This window comes from Cryptotermes secundus, unplaced genomic scaffold, assembly GCF_002891405.2.
Source record: "Cryptotermes secundus unplaced genomic scaffold, Csec_1.0 scaffold150, whole genome shotgun sequence".
In the NCBI taxonomy this organism is placed as follows: Eukaryota; Metazoa; Arthropoda; class Insecta; order Blattodea; family Kalotermitidae; genus Cryptotermes; species Cryptotermes secundus.
In genome coordinates, this window is record NW_019729898.1 from 555,621 (window position 1) to 575,907 (window position 20,287).

Sequence of the window (20,287 nt, forward strand, 5' to 3'; positions counted from 1 at the left end):
GAAACTTCCAAACTTCTGTTAACTTCATGAGGAATTCTACACAGTTGGCCCATACAATCAATGAGGTGAATAACTTTACTTGCAGGTTAAAATTAACTTTGAAGAATACTTTATTAAATATTCTGCATTCCAAGAAATGCTTTAGACAAAAGTATATCAACGACAAGGTAGAGAGCATGAAATCTAGATTAGAGAAAAGTTTCATCTGTTCTTTGAATGAGTGAATCTTAAGTTCCTCAATTTGGCCACGCCATAGCTCAAGTGGTTAGTCGCTGGCTTCCCACCGCAGCGGCCCATGTTCGATCCCGGGTCTAGTCTAGTGGAATTTGTGGTGGACAAAGTGGCACTGGGCCAGGTTTTCTCCCAGTACTTCGGCTTCCCTTGCCAATCTTCATTCCACCAAATTCTCCATCATCATAATCACCCGGGGCAGGCTATAATATGCCAATCAGTGGCTGCCGTGCCGAGTGAACCCAGTTGGACTCCACCTCCCACTAAGTGAATTAAAAAAAAAATAGGTTCCTCAATCATACTGCTTCAATTACACTGTTTCATAGTGTCTGATGGTAATGGTAGTATTAATGATGGAATGATCATGAAAGGTGATGTGGTAATGGTCTGTTTTAAGATATGAACCAGTTGTTCATTTGGACAGACTAAGAAAAGCCATTACAAACTCAGTGAGAATAGCCAGTAGTCATGGAAACTCTTAAATGCACATATGAGTGTGTGTCTGCTATACAACACTGCTGATATTTCATTCACTGATTATATGCACCACAACACAATTACATTTGTGCTTACAGATTTATCTTCAATGATATATGTATCATTAAATGCTCAAGTTTTCTAATCTTACTTGGAGACAGTGGACTTGCTTTTTAAGGTTACAAAGGTAATGGAGAAAAAAAAACATTTTTAATATAAAGGATATTCTTCTTTTGATACAGTAGTGCTGCGGAATACTTTAAGGCAACCCTCAGACCTCGGCACAGACTTGAAGTGGATTTCAAAGAGTTATTTTTGTTGCAAAAATATTAACATTTTTATGTTCATTTGTATTAAAAAAGGGCTCTAAAATTCCTACTGCTATTTTGGGGGGGGGGGACATCTGCAGTTTGGATGAAGGGCTGTGGCTCTCCTGACAAATGCCATCTCCAAAATTGTAAAGTAAAGCTATCCCTGTAACAGGCCGTGAAGGCCCATAGGGTTGTGAGACGTCGAGGCTCCCACATTATCTAGAAAATCAGCTCAAAGATGGCAGTAAAGTTGTCAGCCTTACTCCCCAGGAAAATTATTTAATTAATTCCTGATACTCATTTCTGTTAGAGGCTGAGTAGACTCCAGGGCCATAGTGTGGCTGGAAGGATTAGGTTAATTGAAAAAAATCCAATTACCTCATTGGGACTTGAACCCGCGACCTTCCGGCTTGTAGCATAGTGCCTCAACCAACAATGCTACAGCAGTTGGCACCTTAAAACTACTCAAAAGAAGAAAATTCTTTTAAGTGAAGTAGGAGGAATAAATTAATGCAGAAAGCTATACTGCTTACTGCAACCAGATGAATGTCCTTGTGAAAAAGAAGGCCACTGCTAGATGACAGGCATAAAAATTTATATTGTGACATATAGCATTTCCATAAATTTATATTTCAATGATGAGAGTGCTCTTCAGAATTGAACTGGAATGAGCCAATTCATTCTTCTAACAACAATTACTGATCTACTGGGACCGATTTAAGGGGAACAAACTGGGTTAGTTGCCCTTGGGGCCTCCACAAAGCAGAAATCATATCCACAGTTTTAATTTTGATATTTGTCATAACCTGAATTTGTTGTTACTGATAGGGGCTTTCTTATTTTTATTGTCCTGGGGCTCCCACAACTCTAAATCTTGCCCTATTCTTCTGACAAGCTCATAAGGTGGTATACAAAATCCCCAGCAGCATTCTTTGCAGTTTAATAAGTTTACTTGGAACTCAGCATGGGTGAAATCAATTCAGTCCATATTTTCACACCATACTTTTTCAAGATCCATTTTTATATCCTTCTTTTATTCATGCTATACTGTTACAAGGGATTTCCTTCCTTCATGTCATCTGATCATATTTTATACGCAGTTTCAATTTCTACTATTCATCCTCATTTCATCCTCCTTGTTGTAACTACTTTATCAATATGAGATGAAGAGTACATGTTATGAAGCGAATGTTGTATATTTGGTTCCATCATCATGTTATTTCTTGTTTCTTAGGTCCAAGCTTTCTCCTCACTCCTCCATTCTCAACCACATTCAAACTAAGTTCTCTTCATTAAGTGAGAGATCAAATTTTAGATCCCTATAAAAGAATCAGTTATTCCATCAATATGAACACATTATAATATCATAATAATTTTTAATATGTACAGCAAATATCTGAAAGAAATATGTTCCTGTTACATCCGTGATATATATACAGTGTCCATCTTGCAGTGCATCCACTTTCACCTGTCACTTCACAACATGTTTCGGCGCCACAGTGCCATCATCAGGTGCTCCATTTACACTAATCTATTGCATTGCATGCCATTATGTCAATGTAAAATTATTTAAAAAGTATTTTTAAAATATTCGCCAGTTATAATAAATGTTCCTGTTGCTGTTGCCAATTCTGTCTGATTCTTCAGACCACTTCATTCACTCAGCAATGTAATTTTACAAGATACTTTCGAAAAGACTCTCTAAATATTCAGTAAATACATTGTTTCAAACAAATTGATCATAGTAAACACTTTAAACTGTCACTTCTTTATATGACAGACGATTTTTAGACAAGTTTTGAAGTCTAAAATAAATTTAGCTGATGGACTTTGTGTACTTTGCAGTCATAAAAATGGAAGAATACGAGAAGCATACCCACTCCGTTGCTACTCTATTTAATGTGTGAGAACTTCCCTACCCATTAAAATTATATGTATTTATGGGGAATTCTAACGTCTAATATTTTCAAAAATTGAAATAATTACTTCACAAAATTTTCAATTCAGTCATAGAACAATCACTGTATTGAAACTGTGCATATATTTTTCTAATTTTACAGTAGCTTAGTGGGAATAGTGACTACACATGTATGCTCAGGGCTGAATGACAGAAGAACTTGGGTGCAATTTGAGACAGGAGAACAAAATTTTTCTCTTCTCCAATCTTCCAGACTGGTTCTGGAGCCTACCCACCCTCCTATTCAGATTACACAGGGAGCGTTCGCCCTGGAGATATAGCAAATGGAGCGTGAAGCTGACTACTCATCTCCATCCAGTGTGTGAAGCAATATTTTCGCCCCAATATGTCTTCATGATGATGTGGTGCTTAATTAAGCATTGGGACAAGTTTTTACCTTTATGGAAAATATTTAAACCATACTTAAATTATTATCCAAGAACAGTGAGTGATTTGATTTTTAAAATATTGTGAAAGCTACACTGAATTCCTTTTCTTCATATACTGAAATTGAAATTATATTACTGCAAAGATTTACTTCACAGGTCACTAGAACTTTATCTTTGCTGTCTTCTTGTATGCGATGCTGCAAAAGCCAGCAAAATTTTACTGACATATTGGAGGAATGAATTTTCTCCATCTTTAGAGTTGATGAGCAAGTCAAGAAGGCAACACTCAAGCAGCACTCTGCTTGCTGCTTACTTGGCTTACACTTTGAGCATGAAGATGGAGGCAGTACATTCCTGTGAAATATCAGTAAACTTCTACCAGACTACTCAGCACCGCATAGTCATAGTCACGCCCGTAAGATCCTTAAATTAATAATATCTTAAAAGTTTCAAGGTGGAAGCTCTATGACAGACTATTCTGTAAAATTCATACCACAGTTTCTATCAAAATTAGTATTTATAGAACTCTGCTTAGTACAGATTTATATAAAACAAATGTAAAGCCTCAGATCTGCAGAAGGAAGAAAAGAATGTTGGGAGGTGGGAGTGAGTTACGAAAATAGGAAGGAGAAAAGGAAAGTGTGGGAAACGAAAAGAAAGAAACAACAATTTTGGACTATAAATATTATTGCTAATCAGATAACATATGATATGAGGCAACTCCTCTTACATACCTGGCATTTGTAGGTTTGTAATTGACATCATATTTTTCCACATTGTCCATGGTGGCTGACCATGACACCTTGACAGAATTCGGGCTCAGGAACACAATGGTGATGTTCTCAGGAGCACCTGCTCCTGGCATCGACCCTATCAGAGGGCACAAAAATTAGAAGATACATTCAACATTATAATCCCATATTTGTAGTCCGTAACATTATAACAAATGGAACTACAACTACTACAGCAAATATGGTAACTTGATAAATTTTGTGTCTGTTATTTTAAGAAGTTAAGAAGTTTATGTTCACTACAGATATTCAGTATTTTATAACTTTAAACAGTGAATTCCCTGATGATGGCTCCAAGTGAGCCGAAATGTCACGTAATTTAACATATTTAATAAACTCAGTTGACACAATGTGGTGATGATTTAATTACTTGTTTGTTGTGTTGATGGTTGCATACACACACATATAATTGCAGCATAGTAATTCTTTTTTAATTCGCTTAGTGGGAGGTGGAGTCCAGTTGGGTCCACTTGGCATGGCGGTCACTGATTGGCTTATTGTAGCCTGCCCCGGGTGATTAAGATGTTGGAGAATTTGGTGGAATGAAGATTGGCAGGGGAAACTGAAGTTCTCGGAGAAAACGGGCCACAGCGCCACTTTGTCCACCACAAATCCCACTTGACCAGACCCAGGATTGAATCCGGGCCACTGAGGTGGGAAGCCAGCGACTAACCGCTTGAGCTATGGCGCGGCAAATTGCAGCATACTAACAAACTCATGAAGATGCTGCATGCTGAACACTTAGATGTATTCTTAGGAAACTTAATATTTTTGAGATGGAAATTTTCATAATTAACATCTTATGGGTTATCTTAAAATTGAAGTAATACTTGTGGTGAATCAACAAAACGTACCTGAAATCTATTAAGAATATTGCTGATAATTTTCTGAATAAAGGCATGTTCTGGATATTACCACCGAATTTTATACTATTATTAACTGACCGTGATATCTTACCAACCAAACTCGCTCCATGAAGCACCAGCAGAGTTGCCAATATGACCATCCTATTGGTGCAGACAACAGGACTAATCCACTATCTGCCCCATTGAAGTGGCGATCTTCTTGGAGCTGAGAGGAAACTGGATATGTGTATGAGGTTGACAGGTTGACTCTCTTCGCGTCTAGTTGTGGCTGGAACATACGGGACGGAGAAGGATGCTTCGCCTTGTTGATTGCCTGGTGACAAAATACTTACAAATTCTTAGTGCTCCTGTAACTCAAATTTTGTGACACCGAGACAAACAAAGCATATTCACAGCATATCAAAGGGGGGTGTAAAACTCGTAAGTTCATACTAGTGGAAAGAACGTTTCCTTTTCCCTTTCATTTCTTTATCTTCTTCCCTCTTTTCTCCATTATTCTTCAGATTCCACAGTTTTGATGATGCAGCCACAATCTAAGTGAACATTACTACGCCGTAAGAACGACATAAGGTAAGCACATACAGAATGTCTCAGGTGTTTGGTGCCATACTTCAGGAGCGTACTGAGGGTTCCCTGTAGAACAACTTTGAAATAGGAACCCATGTCCGCAAACGTAAAATAGCAACGCTAGGGCAGCATTTAATATAATTTTGTTTAAACTTGGCGCCTCAATGTCGAAGAGCATGCACAGGCATATTACCCCTTCAAAACTCTCAAGACTCACCTCCTAGAGTAGATGTTGGAATTGGCGCCCTCCATTTTCAATGCTGCGTTACATCGACGAAAGGAGTTTTGGCGCACCCTTTCAAATATTCCAGGTGTACATGCAACAAGTATTCTGGCCAACAGCTCGAATTCATTATCCACAAGCGTGTCGTAGATCAGGCTTTTCACATAGCCCCAGACGAAATAGTCCAGAGGTGTCAAGTCTGGGGATCGGGGTGGCCAAGGCACTGGGCCTCCTCTTCCTATCCAACGACCATCCAGGTAGTCTCGTGATAAAATGCTGAAGTATGCCGGCGCTCCGTCATGCAGTATCCACATTTGCCTCCGCACAATCAACAAAGTCGGAAGGATACGTTCCAGGAACACCTTGTAAAAGGGCCCATTCAGTCGCGGTGGTAGGAGGAAAGGCCCAATAAAGCGATCGCCAATGATGGCCGCCCAGACATTGACAGAAAATTGCGCCTGGAGGTAACCAACTACAGTAACGTTGGGGTTTTCGTCAGCCCAAACGTGGCTGTTTCGACAGTTGAACCAGCCATCCCTTGTAAACTGCGCTTCGTCTGTGAGGAACACGCGATTCAGGAAGTTGGGCTGATGTAAAGACTGGTTCAGTATCCACAGACAAAATTGAACTCGCGGTACAAAGTCAGCTGGACCTACGTCGTGTACTCGCGTTGGATGATACGGATAAAGCTGTTGGGAGTGCAGGATCCTCCAAACACTTGATTTTAATGTCTACTACAATCCTGGCAATGGCACGAGTGCTGGGGGACGGCTGTTCCTCTATGCAATGCAGTTCGACATTGAGGCGCTAAGTTTAAACAAAATTATATTAAATGCTGCCCTAGCGTTGCTATTTTACGTTTGCGGACATGGGTTCCTATTTCAAAGTTGCTCTATATGGAACCCTCAGCACGCTCCTGAAGTATGGCACCAAACTCCTGGGATATCCTGTATCCTGTATCCTATTGTGTAAGTTGCTCGTATACCTATTTTGTAAAGTCTCTGCGCGTAAGCATTATGAGACGATGTTATAAGGGAGAGTGAAAGCAAAGATCAACGTATTCTAAATTTCGGTGCTAGATAGAGTGATTAGTTATCTTCGGGATCCGACCATTTTATCCCGGGAGGAAAGCCCAATGTGTTCACTGGAAAGGATGCTGGATCAATATGTGAAACTAACGATTATCCTTATGCTTGGTCACAGGGAAAATTATTGTCTTGTATTCACTGTATGCCAATGTGAATTTATTGACTAATACGAAAATTAGATACTAAATTGAAAAAAAAAGTTTCTAACCAATGATTCATTTGTTATTTGCAGGATTCTCGTTCAGACGCTTCCATTTACAATTTGGTGGGTATTCCCCGGAAAATCCAAGGTTGTTTTAATGTTTCATGAGGGCCGAAAGAACAGAGTTCGTAGGAAGTTTCTAATCTATGATTCATTTGTTACATGGAGAACTCTGGTCCAGGTTGGGACAGTCTCTGGGAAACCTATGACTATTTTATAGTTCCATGGATAAAAGGGCGTGGTTTTTGATAACTTTCTCTACTGAGATCTTCATACGTAAGTCAGGTTCCGTTATCTTCAAATCAACCCATATCCTATTTAAAATAAATATAATTAACTTGGTTTCACTACACTAATATTATTTAGATGGTCAGTCATATGAAGTGAAATGGACATGTTAAATTAATTTTCATTTCGAAGCCTTAATTAATGTTTTGGTTTTATTGCACATTTTATGTAAAATTTTAATGAAAATCGTTTGCTCTGAGCAACAGTTCAGAGAGACAAGCTCATAATGCAGAATGAGAGACAATTAAATACAATGGATGTGCCACCGCCGCTCTAAGCAAAACTAAATTACTCGTAGAACTGAACTTCATGTAATTTACTCAAATAACGTTTGTTTGCATTTCTTTATAGTACGTATCTCCATTAGCATTGTCTCACCACTGTAAGGCATTTGGGTAGGGAAGCAAAATGAAAAACATAAAAGGTCTGCGAATACTGACGTCCTCTTCCATACTTTTATTTCTATGCATAAACATAACTTGGTAGCTATCTGTGAGAATTTAATTTTCTCTAATATGTCTGAAACTTTAAGTTATGTTTACGATAAAGGATGACACGAGGCCGTGATAATTATATTGCTTCTTGTATTATACAATATGACATCAGGACTACCACGAGTGAGATGGGCAGGGCATGTAGCACGAATGAGACGTAGAGGAATGCATGTAGGATATTGGTTGGAAAGCCAGAAGGAAAGAGAGCACTAGGAAGACCAAGACGTAGGTGGATGGACGATATTAAATGGATCTTAGAGAGATAGAATGGGATGGTATGGACTGGATCGATTAGGATCAGGATAGGGACCGGTTAAGGGCTCTTGTGAACACGGTAATGAACCTTCGGTTTCTATAAAATGCTTGGAAGTTCTTGAATGGTTGCACAATTGGTGGCTTCTCAAGAAGGACTCAGGGTCATAAGTGAATGTCAAAATTCCAATCCAATGCCCTCATCTCAAAGAATAATAAAGAAATCTTTTTAGAATAATTTTCCTCATATTTGGGGAGAAAAGCTAATAACGAACAAACATCTGACTCGGAGATGTATTTTTGGGATGTATAAAAAGAATGATTAACTAAATACACTATATATTACAGGATATTACGTGATCTAAAAACAAAGGACAGCGAGGGAAATGCATCCGAAGGATATGAAGTTATCTGACACGAAAATGCTTGCACAGGAAACAGGTAACTAGCCAGTAAAACAGATCATCCTGAAATATTCAATGGAATACGATGAGCGGAAGAAAGAAAAGAATAAAGCCGTTTTCTTCAGAAGACATATAGGAGTGAAGTATTCTCGGAAAATCGAGGAATGATAGGTCAGGGATACACGACAGCACCACGCTATATTGGTTTTACTCTACGGCACTAACAAAAACAAACTCTTTGGTTTTAGTTCACAAGAGGACTATAACGACCGAGCGACCGCCGCTTGTAGGCGAAGTTAGTGCCAAATTTGGCGGATAGAGGGTGTCGCGTGGTCAGTGCAACGAATCCCCACGTTACGGCACTAACACATACTCGATTAACGTTAATTTTAAAATTATTAAAGGTGAACATATTATAAGGATCTTCCTTAACCATCTGTCTCAATTTCAGCGCTTTTTTTAGTTTACTTCCTTCTTCCTGCTAGATGAACTACTTCAGGTTTCAAAATAAATATGAAATGGGAAGAATATTGAAATACAAACTGATTTAAGTATCAAACAAAGTTGGCACATTCCTTAAGCAGGCAACGAGGGGCTGTAGGGTGCAGTAAGTTTCGCAGATCTCGCTGCTTTATGAGAATGGTCAGCTTTTTCTTTCGAAAATTCTTCTGCATATGTGAAGATAAAAGTCGTCCTTGTGCTTAACTAATTAAGCAGTACGCCATGAAGGAGTATGGGGAATTGATGTACAGATCCACGTTTTATTGACCTCGGCACTAGTTGGAGGTTAGTCGTCAGCTTCACGTCCCTGCTGCTTTACCCCCGGAAAAAAACCGCCCCGGTACCCACTGGATAGGAGGCTGTGTGGGCCTCAGAGCCAGTCTGGATGATGTGGAGAAGAGAAAATTCTTGACTTTAACAAGACTCGAACTCCGATCCCTCGGTCGTCCTGCCGTAGCCAGTTGCCATACCGATTGCTCTAGCCCTGCTCCTTTTAACATAAGTTTTCATATTAAATTTGACCGTGTTAAACATGGAACAGACAGTTCAGTTATGCAACATAACGAGATTGAGAACGTTACATATTGGAGAAAGGCTTTTTATTTCAAAAGGCCCACATTTGGACGGCTTCCGTACAATAAGCCGCCTCTGAGAAGCCTGTCAAGTTATGCTCGTGTTTGAACACAGAGAACGCTTATGATGGGATATACAAGAATACACCTTTCTTTTCCTTTTTGTAATTACATATAGGAAGAAAAAATGTAAAGTTGCCACTGCGTTTAACTAATTAAACAGTGCCACGAACGTGTATAAGGCAGGGTAGGCAGACGTATTCTTGACCTCGGTTTTACCCCAGGGAAAGAGTCTCAGGAACTGCGTGGGCCCCAGAGCCTGTCTGAGTGTGAAGAGAAGAAAGACCTTGCCCCTACCGGGACTTGAACTCCTGCCCCTCGGCCATCCAGATCGTAGCCAGTTGGTATACCGACTGCGCTACCCCGGCTCTTCAGAAAGAAGAATTTTAAAGTTTCCAGGTTAATTTGATAAGAAGACGAGGAAGAATAAGAAGCAGGATGGACGAAGAACTGTGTTATATTTCATGTCGATGTATGAAAGCTGTTACTCCAGTTGTGTAACAGTGGTTCACGAGGCAAGACGTCCAGCGTTGGTGCTACTTGGCTTCCACCACGATTATCCAAAGGTTCGCACTGAAATGCTGTGCAAAATAATGTTCCTTTTAGGCAAAATAGGAACATGATGAAACGGTACATTAGCTGTATGACTTACAGATGAGGAAGGCCGCGCCATAGCTCAAGCGGCTAGTCACTGGCTTCCCACCGCGGCGGCCCGGGTTCGATCCCGGGTCTGGTCAAGTGGGATTTGTGGTGAACAAAGTGGAGCTGGGGCAGGTTTTCTCCGAGTACTTCGGTTTCCCCTGCCAATCTTCATTCCACCAATTACTCCACATTCACCCTCACCTATCATCTGGGGCTGGTACAATAGACCAGAAGTGGCCGCAGTGCAAGGGACTTCGTCCCACCCCACTAGCAATAATAAAAAAAAGATAATACAGAGGAGGAAGGCTTGCTTATCTCGATTGGCCCTGAGTTTAAATTTCTGAATATGCATACGTTCGTAAATCATAAGTAGAGATAATATAATTCAGTCATTACAATTTTCGATATCAATAAACAGATTCTTGTTTAATTAAGCACAGACACTTCCTTACCTTTATCAGTAATAAAATCTGACATCATAATGTTAACCAAGAACTTTTAAGTAGAATTCTTAATTCTTCTGATGAAGATATTTCCATGTTAGAAATTGAATTCCTGACAATGATATTCTTTGGCCGTTGTTTGGTTCAGGGAAGTTTCGTAAAATATTCCCGCCTCCGACTTCACATAGAAACCTTCAAAGTGACTTTCCAACGCATTATAACGTGATCCCCCAACTTTCCCACGGAGCGGCATTATTGCCTAGAAACACGACTGCCGGCACTGAAAGACTGACACGAAAGTTCAAGACATAGATTTCCTTTGTTTAAGTCACGATATGTCATAACTGAGGAGCCGGGGTAGCGCAGTTGGTATAGCGACTGGCTACTGGACGACGGAGGGCACAGAGTTCGCGTCCCAGTACGGTAAACAATTTTCTTTTCTCCACGTCGTCCAGACCGGTTCTGGGGCACACCCAGCCTACTGTCCCATGGGTACAGGGGGCTCTTTCCCCGGAGGTAAAGCGGCCGAGGCGTGGAGCTGACCACTCTCCTCCAATTAGTGCCGAGGTCAAGGGAACGTGGATCTATACACCCACGCCCCCATACGCCTTCATAGCGTACGTGTAAGTGCTTAATTAATTACAGGGACTTTACAATTTTTTACCTTCTATGTCACACATTATTATACGTAGTAAGGCTGTCAACAGACCCGTACTGGCATTTCATTAATCTTGTTGGGGTGAGACTGAGTCCACTTGGTACTTCGGCCACTACCGGCCTATTGTACTGGTCCCAGAAAATAGATGGTGATTGTGGAACAATTGGTGGAATGAAAATTGGCATGGAAAACCGAAGTACTCGGAGAAAATCTGTCCCAGCGCCACTTTGTCCACCATAAATCCCACACGACCAAGCCCGGGCTCGAACCTGGGTCGCCGCGGTGGGAAGCCAGCGACTAACCGCCTGAGCTATGGAGCGGCCTTACTGGCGTTCACTTGTTCAGTTTTGAAGTCGTGGCGATCCGCGATACTGTACCTCCAAGCTGAAGAAATAAATTGGATTAGAAGTAACGTAATATACTATGCTACGAGACGGTTTCATGAAACAAATATATTACAAGTTACGGAACACTGACAATTAGTTTTAAACTGTTTGAAATCCACGCATGTTACATTCACCCTACGCAACCAAACCTTCAGGGCAGTGTAAATGGGCAATGTTGATCTATCCCAGGAAAATGAAGTGAAATACCTGGCCATGCATCTCGATAGAAGAGTGGCATGGGCAGGGCACATCAAAACCAAAAGAAAGCAGCTCAGCCAAAAAGCGAAACAGATGAACTGGCTACTCGGAAGAAGATTGGCACTGCCAATAGAAGGCAGACTCCTCCTGTACAAAGCAGTACTCAAACCCATATGGACCTATGGAATACAGCTATGAGGGATAACCTCCAATTCCAATACTGAAACCTCCAGCTCTTTCAATCCAAGGCTCTCCGATCCATTCTGAACGCACACTGGTTCATGAACAACCACAGGGTCCACGAAGATCTACAAATGAACACAGTGCTCAGTGAAATAAAAAAGTGGAATATCAAATACTTAAGGAAAATAGAAAGCCACGCTAATGCACTGGCAGTGAGCCTACCAGACAATAGCGAAACTGCATATAGACTGAAAAGATACACCGTCCTAACTCTACCAGACAGAGCTGAGTAAAACCCCAATTTAAGCATTAAAACGATGCCTTAATGAACAGAAATGTATGAGTTACGCCACGAGCCAGTACTTATTGAACATATACGTTTATTGCAGATTATATATAATAAATATGTGGGGGAAAATTATTTGAAGTCGCAGATCTTGATTTAATATCCGGAGTAGTTTACTAAGCCTATCAAGCCGCTTCTTTTATTTATTTAATTTTATTTACTTACTTATATCTGGGGGCACGCGGTAGCGTAGTTGGTTGAGGCATTATGCTACAATCCGGAATGTTGCGGGTTCGAGTCCCGGTGAAGTAGATTCTTTTCCCAGTTTACCTAACCCTTACAGCCGCACTATGGCCCTGAGGTCGACTCAGCCTCTAACAGAAATGAGTATCATGAATTTTCCTGAGAGGTAAAGGACGGCCAGCGTGTAAAGCTGAAAACCACACCGTCATCTGTGAGCCGATTGTCTAGATAATGTGGGAGCCTCGACGTCTCACAACCCTATGGGCCTCAACGTCCTGTTACAGGGATAGCTTTACCTTTTACCTTTACTTATTTGCGGTTTATTTAACGACTCTGTCAGCAGAGCACAATACATGGCCTACGTTAACCATGGAGGATCAGTGAAAGAACTGGAAAGAATGTCAATGAAAGAGGTTGCACCTATTTTGGGATAATATCCCAAAATTTGACTGGATGGACTGAGCAAAGCCATGAAATACCTGTCAGGAATACCAGTCTCCGGGCCGAGATTTGAACCCTGGACCTCCCGAATATTGAACAGGAGAGCCACCAACTCGACGGCGACGCTCGATGCCCCTGTCACAATCACTGGTGCTGCATTACACATACTCTCACTGAAAACGAAACATAACTGATGATACAAAAGTCCTGCTGGTCCAAGTTTCTCGGTTCCTAAGTCTGTTCTCCTTCCTATAGGCCAGTACAATGAACAAGCTACATCTGTTCCACGATTGTAGGAGGAGGTGGAGGGATGTTCTATATTGGGAACGCTTGGTTAGTATCAAGCGCTCAGCTATGTGGCCTATTTGTTTACTTTGTATCGACATCACAGAAGACAGGGTGTCGATTGGAATAAACAGGCGCAAGAAGAAAGCCGTCCTTCAGATACTGCTTCCTCTGATCTGTATAAATTAACTCCGCGTCCCCATTGGACACAGCTAGGCCAAATAAACTCGATAGAGTAAATTGGCACACAGTTCAAAACCAACATTTTTCTTTCGCTTCTACACGTGTCTTAAACTACGAAAAATAAACTGTTTCTGTCACTAAACAGATGGTGTGTTATTAAAAGTTACGGTATTCTAACAGAACACCCATTTTATTTGTATCAATGAATCACTTTGATTTATATGAACTTAAGCTATACGAAGCCTTGGCAGTGAAACACAGAGGAATAAATTATCCAGGTTCATCATGATATGCAAACAGATCCTGTAGGTGTGTTGACCCGGGTTTGGGTTTTATTTTCATCGACTGTCGATTCATCATCAAATTATGGCTTTTCGTATTTTTTTTTTTTGCCACATATATTGTGGAGCGTCGAATGAGAGGGTGTTTGTGAATTGTAAAATGCATAGGGCGTAGAAGTAAGTTATCCTGGTCTATTTCAAAACACTATCCCGGAACTTTCTTCTATTCACTGAGAAAAATCACAACATAAAACATAGAACAGCCTGTCCCCGGGGCGTTCTTCAAACCCGGGACCTCAAGAGTAAGATCACAAAGTGTTAATCCGTCATCTATCATTTCCACCTCAAAGCACAGGCTAACTCTTTCGACAAGATTTCTTCTGGCGAAGCATAAATTTTGTTGAAGAAAGCAGTCTTCTGGGATGTGGCGCCGTGTATATATTGTGTTAACCGACGTTTAGGAGGAACAGACTCTTGAACCTGCTCACGCTAGTTCGCTCGCGGATTTCTTCTTGTCTTCTACCTTGAAGATGGAGGCGATACGTTCCTCCGAAACGTCGGTTAACACAATATATACACGGCGCCACATCCCAGAAGACTGCTTTCTTCATAGCCACCGCCGTGAAAACCTCAAATCTTATATAAAGTTTGTTGATTCCAATAATAAGCCATATAAATACAGCGATTGACAACGTCGCAAATACGTCATTATACAGTATGGCATCAGTTTCTGTATTAATACACGTACACTGAACTAGTTTACGTAACAGCTACTAAATAATGAACGTCGGGGTTCGTGTCAACAAACAGAGGTCTCTTATGAAGCAGGAAATTGGAAAGGGAGAATGAAATATATTCACAAATGCTTTGTCGTAACTGGAGAAAGCTACAGTCGAATTCGAAAGGGTACGTTCCATGCTGTATTCGCAATGTATATGTACTGCAAGTAAAGAAAACATCAGCAGCAGGCGACGGCGCGGTTAGAGAACGGGGAAGTGTTTTCCGAGCGGTACACACGATGCCTATCTTCATTGCAACAGCTGTATGCTAAGACATACAGGATACTGCGGAAAGACGCCATGTTGTAAACCACGCTTTGAACTCTTCTCGCTACTCGCTTCTCATTTGTTTAAATGCAATCTGTGGACATTTCGAACGGAGCAGTTTCAGCATGAGACTGTCTACAGAATGTTTCAATGAAACGCATTTGCGTTCAAGAGTAGATGATAGTTCACATGAATTTAAATAAAATAGAGCTAATGAAAGACTTACAGCAATTTGAATATTGATTTCCGTTTAAATTACCTGTAATTGTCAACTAATTCTCCTGAAGGTGGCAACTGGGTTGGCTGACAAAATTAAACCTTAAGTATAGACTAAATTATTTGTCTGAAAACATACTAAAAGACATTCTGGGGTTAAAGAGTTGATAAAAATAGGTCACCTATACTTGATTATTATAAAAATTTATAGTCACACACTTTATATGATTCAGAAAGTGGTCTACAACTGACAGAGAAGAAGGAAAGTCAGTAAACAAGTCACAAACGGAAGTGCGACCAAAACAGCTCTAACGGATGTAATAGGTTTTTTATGAGTATCACTAGGTGGTAGCACAGCCCAGCTATGTGATAGTCTAGGTAGCAGATGTGCATGCGCATGTTCAGAGGCTGGTTTCAGTAGTCAAAAATGGTGACCGTGCTTGAGGAGTATAATACCGAAGAGCAACGTTCTGTCGTGCGCTTTTGTGGGCAAAAGGGTTCCATGCAAGGATGTTCATAGAGAAATTTTGTCTGTTTACGGTGGGAAGTGTTTGTCGCGTGGAGCGTTTTACATCTGGTTCGAGAAGTTCTCTCGAGGACGTTCGAAAGTCGTAGATGATACCCGACCACTTCGCCCTGTTGAGATTGCTACAGAAGCAACTCTCCAGCGGGTGGGAGAGTTGCTTCGAGTTGACAGGAGGATAAAGAGAGACAGTGTGGCAACTGCACTAGGTTGTTCTCACGGTTTAGCATGCAGTATAATGCATGATAGTTTGAAGCTTCGGAAAGTGTGCGCACGGTGGTTTGACAGAGAACTCAAGGATCGAGTACAAATGAACCGAATGGGTCTGTCCTTGCAACATCTTTTATGGTATTCAGATTAAACAGAAGATACGGTCAGCAGGATTGTAACTGGCGACGAATCAGGGGTGCATCACTTGGTTTCAATAGTTTCGCCTATGACGAAGAAGTTGAGACGGAGGCGCGGAAGTGACTCAGAAACAGTGGAAAAGAACGCTATGGTGCGGGTTTCGACTCCCTGGTAGAAAATGGGGCAAGTATATCAATGTTGTTAGAGGATATTTCGAGAAATAAATGTTTTCCTTAGTTTCGAATATCACATGCTTTAAGTTTTATATCATATACGACCTCTTTTCTGTCTCCCCCGTATATATAATATTCTGTTGCAAGAGAGATGGACGGACTCAGAAAGCTCCCTCTCACAAATCAAGACAGCTTAAACATAGGCCCATCAGCTGCTGTTTTCAGATGTTCTGAAGGTAAGGTGTTTAACAGTAAAGCATATGAAACTTGTCTTGTAATTACACTCTATGAAAGCAATTAGAAGACTGTAGCTGGAGTTTAGGTTGCTGTTATTAACTGCCTCACCAAGGCATAGAGGAAATAATTAACATAAAATTTAAGAAATAAATTTTGAAGTTTATAATTTTATTACACATTTCATGTTATCTCTATACCATTCCGTAACATTATCTTTGCCCAAATATACTTATTTTGGAGTGTATTACGATTCTCACAGCCCTTGATGAACTAAACTCGTTCATATCTTACGTAAAATGAAGTACAGTTTTCCATACCGTAAAGGTTCGGCCACACAGAGCGCTACGTACGCTACGTACGCTGTGTACACTCTGCGACGCAGCTAACATAGGGAACATAGCGTACGTAGCGCTCTGTGTGGCCGAAACTTAAGAAGTGTGCCAAGGGGCTTAGTCCCACTGCACTAGCAATAAAAGAAAATAAATACAAAACTGAATGACTGACACGTAATACTCCTTCATATCATTAAATATGCAGGCTACTTTACTCTAACCGATCGCATAGCGTGTCTCTCAAATTACGTAATAAACCTTCACTTCAACAATCTCATTTTCGTAGAGTTATATCCTCGCTCTTCTGAGATACAACACCGTGTAGTCCACTGAAAGTTAAAAAACATTTCGCCTCCATCTTCAGGGGTAAGGAGTAAGTCACCAGGTCGTAAGTAGCTTTTCTTCCTGGTTTCTCGCTTAGCCCATTATTCGACGATGATGATTGAAGCTAAATGTTCCCCCGCAACGTCGGTTGAATTTCAACGGATTACACTACGTTACAGACCTGAAGAAAGAACCCTCCATAACCACCGCTGTGAGAACCTCATACCCTACAAATCTTAGTTTAGGAGTAAAATTCTCCGGCCTTTTCTAAATCAGAAGTAAGGTCTGAAGACAGTAAGCAGAATTATATTGACGAGGGATCGGCCCATGGCAAGGCCTCTACCTATGCAGAACACAGACACGAAAAAAAAAGCAGGGATACAAACCGTAGGATTTGAGACCACTATCCCAGCTATAGAGAGTAGACAGTCCGTGCCTTGTACCGCATGACCCCTGAAATAAATAGCAATCTGTTGCCATTCATACGACAAAATACTTAAAAACTTGTTACATGTAAAGATTGACATTAATTGAGGCTATAGAAAGTGGTTACAAGGGCCTTGTGTGAGAGTTCTATTCATATACTTTATTCACTCTTTTCATACACTATTTATCTTAATCTGCCTTGAACTGTTCGCAGAAGTATAAACTGTTTCTGGCGCTTCGTGCAATTACACACACATTTATCCTTCTTTTATTTAGCGTAGTTGGCTGCGGCACTATGTTACAAGCCGGAAGGTCGAGGGTTCGAATCCCGATGAGGTCATTAGATTTTTCAATTTACCTAATTCTTCCAGCTGCACTATGGTCCTGATTTCGACTCAGCACCTAACAGAAATGCGTACCACGAACCTTCCTGGGGCTAAAGGGCGGCCGGCGCATAAGACTGACAACCTCACCGCCATCTGTGACGACTGACTGGCTGACTAGTGAAGACCGGGAATCCCAGTGCGTCTGCAGCGGTGAACCGTACATTGTGTAAATCAGTGAGAGAGCTGTGTTAATTTTAATTAAGAGAGAGAGTGTAATCGAAATGCTGATAAATCCAATCATCCGAACTAGAACCCGTTATTTTCGTCACGCGTACCACCCAATACGTGTCAATATCTGGAGTTTATGTAGGCCTTTGCTTTAAATTACCTCTATATTACTTACACTAGGCAATAACTTCCCAATTTTACGTGTTCTATACTGTGGTATAAAGCACAGAGTGTCTTTACAGAACAATTCTAACGACTGTCTACTGGTTATTTATAGCGCCACCACTACACCAGGCCTACAAATGGCACTTAACGGTTTTTCTTCTAAAGGTTTCTGTAATGGGCCTACAATTTTGTTCCACCTACCCTAACCACAGCCTATGTCAGGCCTTGGGATATATCTATTTTTCAGAATATACCTATCTAAATACAGGAGCTGGGATAGCGCAGTCAGTATAGACTGGCTACGGGCTTGACGGCCGAGGGGTGGGAGTTCGAGTCCCGGCGGGGTCAAGAATTTGCTCTTCTCTTCGTCGTTCAGACCAGTTCTGGGGACTATCCAGCCTCCTATCCAATGGGTACAGGGAGGTCTTTCCCCGGTGGTAAAGCGACCGTAGCATGAAGCTGACCGCTCACCTCCAACTAGAGCCGAGTTCAAGAAAACAATGATCTATACATTCATTCCTCCATACACCTTCATGGCGCAGTGCTTCATTAGCTAAGCACAGGGACAACTTTACCTTTTTTACCTATCTAAGTATCAATTTTTGTAATGGGACAGATGTAGAAGCCTTTATGTTAAACGGTAATTAACCATAAGAGACATAATGTTATTGATCGTCTGTTTGATAAAACAACAATCTGCTGAAATTTCCCATCTTCATGAAGAGTTCTCTCTTCTGGGATATAATACCGTGTAGTCCGTTGAAAACCGATGTACTGCCTACTTCTTCAGGGTCGAAGAAAAAGTCGAGCAACAAACATCGGTCAACTTTCAACGGACTACACGGCGTTATATCAGAGAAGAACTCTTCACAATCACCGCTGTGAGACCACAAATCCTGGTCATCTTCATGTCCATATGAACGGTACAACAAATCTATTACTGCCTCGTATCCTGAAGATTTATAACTCATTATTAATACAAACAATCTCGTCGAAAACTGGTTTAATCTCAAGCATAATTCTGGCATATCACATTCGAATGGACCATTGAAACATTTTCTTTTCATGTGATATAACCAGCGTCAGATTTCAGGAGCGTCGGGGAGGTCACCCCGTGCCCTCCACAAAATAGAAACAAAATTCACGGATTTTATTGTGACTTCCGCTTCTGTATAATCATGTGAGGGTAGTTTGTATTCTTAGTTATTATATTACAATTGATCTGAGGGGAATACGATGGGGTGGTATCGCCTGGATTCATCTGGCTCAGGATAGGAACCAGTGGAGGGCTTCTATGAACAAGGTAATAAACACTCGGGTGCCATAGAATGTTGGGAAATTCTTGAATAGATGAGCAACTGGCGGCTTCTCAATGACACAAGCTTCATAGAGTTACCAATTTTTTTTAATTCGCTTAGTGGGGGGTGGAGTCCAGTTGGGTCCACTCCGCACGGCGGCCACTGATTGACCTATTTTACCTTCCCCGGGTGATTATGATGATGGAGGATTTGGAAGAAAGAAGATTGGCAGGGGAAACCGAAGTACTCGGAGAAAACCTACCCCAGCGCCACTTTGTCCACTACAAATCCCACTTGACCAGACCAGGGATCGAACCTGGGTCGAAGCGGTGGGAATTCAGCGACTAACCACTTGAGCTATGGCGCGGCCAAGTTACCCAGTTAGTATAAGAAAAGAAGAAAAATAAAAACAGGAACTTTCCTAACTTAAATTTGTTTTTACCGATATGATCCTCCAAATGTTACTGCTCCGGGCACCCCCACACAGCTGTAAATTCGGCCCTGTATAAAATACGAGTGTTCTTTCCACCGCGTGAGGTGCATTTAATCTTGCAGCAATGTGCTTGACCACATCTGAAGGTGTGTTGGTCGCACCTCAAGTCTTACTCCTGTCTGATTCAATACGGGATTCGGCTGCACCTTTCCCCCACTTTACGTACAAGCGGCGTGGGCAGCCTGTACTCACTTTCGCCACAACCCGCCCTCAGGTCTCAGTCTATGGGTCTTGCACTTGTCAGTAGCGA

At 41.2% G+C, this 20,287-nt stretch overlaps 1 protein-coding gene across 7 annotated transcripts in view; it reads right to left on the reverse strand.

Annotated features, from left to right (window-relative positions):
* The window catches only part of LOC111865727, a 53,258-nt gene that overhangs the window by 21,269 nt on the left and 11,702 nt on the right, over positions 1-20,287 (reverse strand). For 3 of the 7 annotated variants that reach the window (XM_033751942.1, XM_023853971.2, XM_023853966.2), the window contains exons 1-3: positions 13,192-13,407; positions 5,114-5,335; positions 4,100-4,235 (exon numbers count right to left, since the gene is read on the reverse strand). In XM_033751942.1, coding sequence (XP_033607833.1) covers positions 4,100-4,235; positions 5,114-5,162 — 185 coding nt within the window. In that variant the 5' untranslated portion in view covers positions 5,163-5,335; positions 13,192-13,407. Of the gene's footprint in view, positions 1-4,099; positions 4,236-5,113; positions 5,336-13,191; positions 13,408-17,487; positions 17,555-20,287 lie in introns of those variants that run through there. The other 4 variants (XM_023853968.2, XM_023853969.2, XM_023853970.2 and 1 more) reach the window with 4 other exon arrangements.